Here is an 8,605-nt window from a genome sequence, read left to right on the forward strand (position 1 = left end):
GTGTGTTTTAGTAAGTAAGTAATTATCAAAACTAAGTAACTATCAAAATGATATAAGTTCCACATTTATATCGGTTTTCTACATTATTATAAACTACAAAACTAAGTAACATTTTTCTATTCTGAGACTTTAATTAATATGGATTGTTGTTGGCAGCATTGGTTTATTCGTATACATATTGCAAGAACTCTTCACTCTCTCTCCTGAGCAGCTTCTTTCTGTTACTTTTCAACAAAACTAACACGTAAATACGATATGGCAATATATCTACATATAAGAATATGATTGCTCCATCCATATGATATTGTTTTACCACAGATCATGTTTAACCCACCTTTCAATGATGAAAAAAAAAGATGAGTAACTTTGAAGAACGAAACCAATATTGTCAATAGTTTTAGCAGCATATGTGTGTTAGTTGCTACTCAATGGATGCTTCTACCCCTTATCTGTATGTATGCTTCTACTCAACGAAACCAATATTGTCAATAGTTTTAGCAACATATGTGTGTTACTCGGAAGTATTTTTTGGTCAGCTTTAGTAGGATCAAAAGACACTTGATTTGTTAAAATTGCATTGATTTATTCAGATTTTTCCCTCATCTGTTGAACTTTACCTAACTAGCTTCTAATAATTCATCCATAATAAATTGATCATTAATCTGATCTAAGTGATTGTTAGGAAAATAATATTAGTTTTTTGTTTAATAAACTCCTAAAATTGAAGTGGTGAGCCTTAAACTTAGGTATTTCGGGTTCAAAAGAAATAGGGAAAAGTAGAGCAGTTGTGTATGATAAACATCATTATTTTTTTTTTTTTTTGTGGGAGTGTTAATTGTAATATTACATAATAACCACTTTAAAATAGAAAATCACAAAAATCATGCAAACAAATTTACTTGATGTTTCAAGTATTTGTCTTTACACATGATATTACAGCATCGTAAATTGTCGACCCGCCGCATCGCGCAGGCTCCCCACTAGTCATTTAACAAAATTCACATGATAATCAAAACCACATAACCAAGAATCAATAATAAACCAACAACATGTTTCCTACAACATTATACTAGTAACTTTTCACTTTCATGTAAACTTTTATGTCATGATTCTTGTTTTAACCCTTTTAGTGTTCTACTTCTTTTGTGCTTTAAATATAATCATCATACTACAATTTTTGACTAAGAAACAAGATGAACAAGGGTGCACAAGGAACTTACTACTAGCACCAAGGCTAGGGTAGAATCTAGTGAAGAAGATGATGAGAAATGATGATGAACAAGCAAGAAAAAAAGCCCTTTTGAAGCTCCACAAGTTTGCACTTCCTTGAATCACCTTAGATGCTTGAATGGAACTTGATTAATAGAGGATGATGGTGGTTTAGTGGTGGTGATGGGGGCGGTTGAAGTGAGCCGAGAGGGAGGGGGTTTGGGTGAAAATGGGAATGTGATGATGAGTAGTAATGGTTGTGATCTTGGGGCCATGCTCTTAAAGGATTACTTCACATATTTTGTCCAACCCCACAAGTAACCATCTAACAAAATATAAAACAAATCAAGAGAGTATGTAGTGAAGTATGGTGTGGATCTTTGGTGGGTCCAATTGGGAACCGATTCGGTTAGGGGGGGGGGGGGGGGTTAGTTGTAACATCTTCAACTAAGGTGTAATGGTTAGTTAGTTTCCAAGTGTTGTGATGATATATGTTAGTTAGTTGCTTTTTAGTGGGTGTTAGGGTGTTCGGGGATCACGACAAGCCAAGAAACAGTAAAACAATGTGTTTGGCAAATATTTAGTGTTCCGGGTAATGTCCGGTTATTCGGTTGGATATCGTTCCGTTAAAGTGTTCACTTAGTCCGTAAAGTGTCTTTTATATATATTTTTGCAACACTTTTAATCCCCGGCACTTAGGAAAGTATACACGACCATTCTGCCATATTTTTGCACTTTACTAGTATTTTAAAATGCTGAATTTTATTAATGAGAGCAGAATTCTGTATTTAAAGTGTGTTTTAGGCACTTCCCGGCACTGTAACTAGCACCTAGTGACACAGTTCTATGGTCCTCACTTCTCTACACTCCATACTAATGTAGTACCTTATCCCTGGCCCATACTGGGCCTTAAAAAAAACACTGTCTGTCTATTGCTGGCATTGTCAGCATATTTCTGAATTACCCGTTCAGTGTGCTAACTGTGCTTTGTGCATCAAGTATGTCACTAATTTTTGTATGTAATAAATGGAGTGACTGTATGCAATATGATGCCTATGTATGTATGACGCATAATTATAAAGCAGTTCATGTTGTCAGTTGTAATCAAGCACAGTCATTAAGCACATAATTAAAATTAATTAATTGTACAGATGCATGCAATTTTGACGGTTGTCACATATTGTTACTTCCGATGTTCTGAATGGTGTCCTGGAATGAATCATGTGAATGTTCTACCTTGGGCGGGTGATTAGTCACGGGTTGATGTTGGTATTATGCTTTTAGATGAGATCGCAAAGTATTACCTTTTATTAATTAATTAATGATGGTTTGCTACGTGCATTTGCTGATTTAGACTTTGGTGTGTAGATATGTGGGTGTTAATGGATTATGTGTAGTTATACGTGGCCATATGGAAATGCTTGAATAGCTTGATTTTGTATTAGCATAATCTTTGATTTGTTATAATGATCATTCATAACCGATTAATGTGAATAGGCCTGTATATACATAGCTTGTGATTTGTCGGTACTTATAATCTTGACTGCGCCTTGCGCATGTATGATGGTTAAACTGATGTTATATGAACGGTTACTTTAGCATAAACTATAGAGAATGTGTAGACGTTTCTAGCCTGGGTATGGTGTTTAGCATGATGATTGGTAGGACCGTGTGAATTTTATACGATAAAGTGGTTGACGAGTGGCAGTAGCCACAAAACGAGATAAGTGTATTTACCCTGGTTTAGAAATTTAGTATATGATGAAAGAGGAGGGTAGTTGGGGTACTATGGAGCGAGCATTTTATGCTTTGATGTTTTGAATGTTGTGATGTTATTTTCTATCACTATTAGTCATGCGTAGGACGTGTTGTGTTTGTGTTTGATTGAATACCCTTATCTTATTTGACGTTTCTCATGATGAACGATGTGGAGGTAAGATGCTAGTTGTTCTGACGCCTTTTCTAGGTGTGTGACGGTTACATGCGATATTTAAGCTGCAAAATACGAAGTCCATGGACAAAACTATAGGAGACGATGCAGGGCGTATTTTCTTTTGCATGTGTTGTTCGCTCGGTGACTATGACATAATGATGGCAATGTCGAAAGACTGAGCACAGAGTAATGATGTGGGGTGGCGACTTCCAGGAAAAGATTTCCGTGGAAGATTTGATTGATGCACATTTTCAAGACTTAGAAAGTCAATGATGCTAGTGTTGGGACTAGGATGTAACTGACGACGGAGACTACGCTGTAGTAGGAAATGAGGGTGATTGACATACTTAATATCTGGACGCGACGACCTTGATGTTATTGGTAGTAACGGTGTCTATGGGGATAGAAAAAAAAAGAGAATTGATGCACCATATCTTGAAGATAATGGGCCATCTGAATTAGTGATGAATTGTATAGAAATGAACTGTAAGGTGTTGTGACCTTGATTGTGTTTTTGGCAATGTGTTTTAGTGCGATATTTTTGTGCATTACGTTTGCATTAGGATTGGTGATCCTACGAGTTATGAATATACGCGTGTTTTTTTTCCTTGCACGTACGTTTAGCAATGCAACCATGCTAGATCTATGATGGTGCTAAGGGGTTCAACACCAAGTGACGATGTAATACGTCAACTTGAGACGAGATGGCTTCAAGTAGAAGACCTAGTCAACACATTTTACTGAGGATTAGAGGAATTAAGACTCCTTGGTGGAGATGAGACAACGAATGTTAGAGGTGCACGTTGTAAGCTAAACATCAGGAGAAAAGCAAGGATGACTAGGTGGAGTTTTTATCCTACATTTTGGATCTACAAAAGTGGATGTATTAAGTTATGAAAAAATTTCTAGAGATCATCGACTGAGGTAGGAGGAGTGCTTCACATTAGCAGGCATTTGATAAACGATGCACGAGTTTCTTGCGATCATTGGACTTAGACGACGAAAAAAAAACGATGTTATCAATGACAAAATGGATAACGCCCATGATAATGATATAAATGATGATAAGGCGAATACTTGTTTTAGATGGAATTATTGGGATAGGCTCAACGTGTGAAAGGTCACATTATAGTAACCGAAGAGGAGAGATACGAATCGTGAGCCAGGGAGGCCTCGCGAGTGTGAAGTTGTACAAAAAGTTGTGTAAGGAATGTATACGTGAAAGATATGAGCCGCGATGTTGCAAGTGGGTAATGAAGAATACAACTTTAACTACCTTGCGTGGTATTTTAATTGGAATTAAAACCGACAACAGTGATGTCTACTAGTGCATGGTGGCATCCAAGGAATGTGGGCGTGGGATAATGAGATCGTGAAAGCCTATAATCTTAGTCGAGCAGGATTCGAGGACGAATCCTCATATAAGGTAAGGTGGGTAGACTTGTAACATCCTGAAAATCCGCAAAGTTTATATTTTTAACAAATAAAAGATCCAGTTTTTATAGGATGTGAATCGGTTGACGACTCTGGACATGTAAGGCATGATTGAATAGAATTAATGGATTCAAGGGGGCTCGATCGGGAATATACAAAATTGGTTATAATAACTTTGGAAACAAGTTGCACAAATGCGATTTTTGAGGGGCCAAAGTCGAACTTTGTATAAAAAAATAAGTTTAAAGATAAAACCCTAAAGCCTCATATGACCTAGGGATATAGCAGTCGTGGGAAACAGAAATAGAGAGGAAGAAGAAGAAGAAGGGCGGAAGGAGAACGAGCGGTGCCGGGGTTGACTCGGAGAAGACTATCAGATCTGCAATCACATCGAGGTTATGTTTGAGGACGCAGTTCGAGGCGCTTAGCTTGTCAACTTGGAAGCATGCAACCAGTGAGTTCTAACTCCCCTTTTTAAGTGTTTATTTTGGGGCTAGCATACATGCGTAATAATGTGTTTTACGTATATTTTTATACCAGCATTTTTGCTAAATTAATTAACAAGTTTTGAAGTAAAAATGTTTAATAAATATTTTCTCATAGCTGGGTATATTTCTTTGCGTATGAGTTGATAGAGTTTTGGTAGCCTTGCTTAGGCGTGTCATGAGGGTATGGTGATGCTACGGTTGTAGTATAAGTGGTATTTAGTTACGAGTGACGAGGTTAATTTATAGTCTAGTATGACAACGATGTTTTATACATTATGTGTGTCGATGTGCTTTTGTGTGAAAGCATCCTAGAGGTGCTTGATGTGGGATTCTCTCGTGATGGGTTCGTTACCTTCGGGGTGGTGTCGGGTCACGAGAAGCACCCTTGAGGTGCTTTGTTGATGGTCACGATTTGTGACGATGTTTTAGCCCTAGTGGCAATTACGGTTTATGCGGGAGATGACGATGGCTGCAGTTTAGTAACTTGACCCAAAGAGGGGGGTTATATGTGGCAATATGAGACGAATTATGGTCATTTCTTAGTGATTTGACCTGATTATGTGTTAGGTTCCCACCTTATGTGTTTATGTGTTCGTGTTATATGAATCGGTGGGTATATTGTATGATTGTGGTATGATATTTAATTAGTGTGGTTGTAGTTCATACTAAGGAGTCTCTTGTACAATTCTTATGATGAAAATGTCGGAGAGGCAGTATATCACGATGGGTGGAAGTAATCTGTCCCATAGAGGGGGATTACGGGTAAGAGCTAGGACTCGTTGAGTCTTTGGATTTGGGGGTCGGTTTGGGGTAATAAGTCTTATAGCAGTGTGATGGATGTAGGATGTTATGTGTAGGGTCGTGAGTCTTGAATGGTGTGTCGCTTGGTGTAGTATAAGGCAGTTGGGGGTTAATGTATTTGATGATGATTTTGGTATTTTATAAATACCGTGTTTTAGCAGTAAACTAATGTGATGTAATGTGACTTTTATATTCATACAAAACTATTAGAACTCACTCAGTGTAGCTGGCTTTTGCATGTATGTTAGTTTGTTCGCAGGTGTGTAGTTCGGGTTGGTAGCACTCTTGGAAAAAATATGGAATTTAATCGTGACTTGGAAGGCTGGCATTCATTATATTTTAATTTAATGAAAGTTTTAAATTTTAAAGCAATCGGTACTGTTTCCAATATAATTTCCGCAGCGACTTTTTAGAAGAATTACTTATTTTTAAACAGTACCCTATGATGTAACCCGACTTTAGGTTGCCCGGTTTGGGGGCCTTACATAATTTGTGACAATTGTTTAAATAACTGAATTTCATTTCATTTCTAATCAAGTGTACAACGTTGGAAAGGAAATTACAACTACTTGTTCGTAACATAATCAAATGACAAGGAATACAAAACATAAATTAATAAATGCATTTCTAGTCCACCCTAAGTAAATTTCCTTCAAATGTCATCATAAATTTCCTGCAAAAGATTCGAAAGATTGTGGTGAAACCTGTCAAAGATAAATCTGGTGAATCTTCGAAAGCTCTAGAGAAGGTGACTGTGGAAGATCCAATAGTTGAAGCACAAGTTCATGTTCCTTCGCCTCTAGTATCACCTATTCAACAATCAATTCCTGTTCAAGCTGAAGTTCTTTCAACTCCTCCACAACAAACGATGAATGTTGAAGAGCCTGAATCAACATCAAAGAAAGCTACAACTCTGATTCCTCAAAGTTCAAGCCAAAGTTTTCCGGAGATGCCTACTGATCTTGGTCCAGGTACAACAAGTTTGGAAGATGTTGGATTCTTTGGTGATGAAAGAGTTGATGGAATAATCCAAAGAGTTACTGTGTTAGAAAAGGAGAAAGCTGAGACAGAAGAAAAGCTTAAAGTTTCTGAAGCAGAACTCAAAGAAACCAAAGAAAAGTTGAAGAGTGTAGAAGCTGAGAATGTGGTATTGAAGAATGAGCTTACGACTATGAATGAGAAGGTATTGGATGATGAAGCCAGAATCAATGTGTTGAACGAAATGTTTGATGAGATTCTATCTATAAACTGTGATCTAAATGATGCAAATACAACGATGAGTCATGCGAGTGAGATTATGAAGAAAGAGATAGAAGATTTGAAAGCCAGAGATGAGAACAAGTCGAAGTAGATAGAGATGTTATATGCAGTACTTGAAAATAGACTTGGTGTCAATGTTCAAGCAGCTTACAGTGATATTGAAATCCAAAGAGATGAGGCTTGGAGGATGGATCGACAAAGACTTGATGAACAAGTGGCTGCTGAGGCTGCAAAAGATAAAGGTAAAGGTATTGTAGTCGAAACTGAAGAAGTTTTGGAACCACCTAGCCAGAGAGAGAGAGAGAGAGAGAGAGAGAGAGAGAGAGAGAGAGAGAGAGAGAGAGAGAGAGTTAACCAGATGTTGAAGTGAGTGTTGTAGAGGTTGAAGTTAATGAAGAAAATGCTCTAGTCGTTGCAAAATATTTCATCCTTGTAGGGGATTTGAAAACAGTATAATACAACAGGGAAGATAATGCAAGAAGAATCGAAGTTGAAAGACGTCGATTGAAAGCAAAGGAAGCTAAGAAAGCTAAGGCTGTTGAGATAGTTGACAAAGAAAAGGATGATGAGGATGAAGAGGATGATGATCTGAAAGATATTGATAACTTTCATGAAAGTGATGATGATGATCAGGATGGAAATGGTGGTGCTCTGATTGTGAGACAACCTGGTGCTGATCAAGTCGATGATTACTTCAATGATGAACAGAATGAAGAAAAAGAAGATGTTCAGTCTAAGGGGTAGTCCACTTCAGGTTCTAAACAATCTGATCTTCAAAAGGTATTCTCTAATACTCCCAAAGTTATTTATCTTAGTCATGACGTTGAAGAGGGAGAACTAGTAGAGAATTGGACTAGGGAGTTGATGTTGGAAGCTTTGGGTATGAATGATGAAAACTTGAAGTTTGACATTGAAGACGAGATCCCAACAGCTCCTGATAGTGAATATGTGTTTAAGTTTGTGGAAGATGCAGGCAATTTCAATGATGTGATTGTTGAAGATGATTCATCTGATTCTGACCAAGATGTTCCATTTCATTATGCTGGTCAAGATGATAATTTTCCGACTTTTGCTGAACTATTCCGCACTCACAATGAAGATGATCTCAGAAGGAAAGTTGCTAAAAAGATTAGTACAGATGGTCCTCCAAAGACGCTTTCAGAGGAAGAACTTAGAGAAAAAAAGAAAGAAGTGGTTTAAGCAACCAATGGTTGAAGAAAGAAAGTTCAAGAGACCACTAAAGTTCTTCACACGGCATCCAGATGAATCGCTTAGAGACATTCTGTCATGGGGTTATCTGGAATACATGAAGGTATACACAATCAAACGTGAATATGTTGTTCAATACTTCAAGTTTCTTAAAGATATACGAACACTACCTTGGTGGGATGTTGAAGAATTAATGAAAACAAACAATCTTTAGCAATGTCTTCATGGTCCAGAGGTTAGATTTTACGAGCAAAGATTGTGGAGATACATA

At 37.4% G+C, this 8,605-nt stretch overlaps 1 protein-coding gene across 1 annotated transcript; it reads left to right on the forward strand.

The window, feature by feature from the left end:
• Positions 1 to 7,222: 7,222 nt before the first annotated feature.
• On the forward strand, positions 7,223 to 8,325 carry LOC110931381 (protein ecdysoneless homolog). Its single transcript, XM_022174778.1, has 3 exons — positions 7,223 to 7,373; positions 7,595 to 7,865; positions 7,941 to 8,325. The coding sequence occupies exons 1-3, from the start codon at positions 7,223 to 7,225 to the stop codon at positions 8,323 to 8,325; spliced, it is 807 nt and encodes a 268-aa protein (XP_022030470.1).
• The last annotated feature ends 280 nt before the right edge of the window (positions 8,326 to 8,605 follow it).

The sequence above is a fragment of the Helianthus annuus genome, chromosome 3 (assembly GCF_002127325.2).
Source record: "Helianthus annuus cultivar XRQ/B chromosome 3, HanXRQr2.0-SUNRISE, whole genome shotgun sequence".
Taxonomy (NCBI): domain Eukaryota; kingdom Viridiplantae; phylum Streptophyta; class Magnoliopsida; order Asterales; family Asteraceae; genus Helianthus; species Helianthus annuus.

What these genes read in the sequence shown, in the direction of transcription:
- LOC110931381 (XM_022174778.1), top strand. Translation starts at nt 7,223, where the DNA reads ATGTTATATGCAGTACTTGAAAATAGACTTGGTGTCAATGTTCAAGCA. An exon ending in TGCAAAAGATAAAGGTAAAG is followed by an intron (nt 7,374 to 7,594) that starts GTATTGTAGTCG and finishes ACAACAGGGAAG; the next exon opens with ATAATGCAAGAAGAATCGAA. An exon ending in GAAGATGTTCAGTCTAAGGG is followed by an intron (nt 7,866 to 7,940) that starts GTAGTCCACTTC and finishes TATTTATCTTAG; the next exon opens with TCATGACGTTGAAGAGGGAG.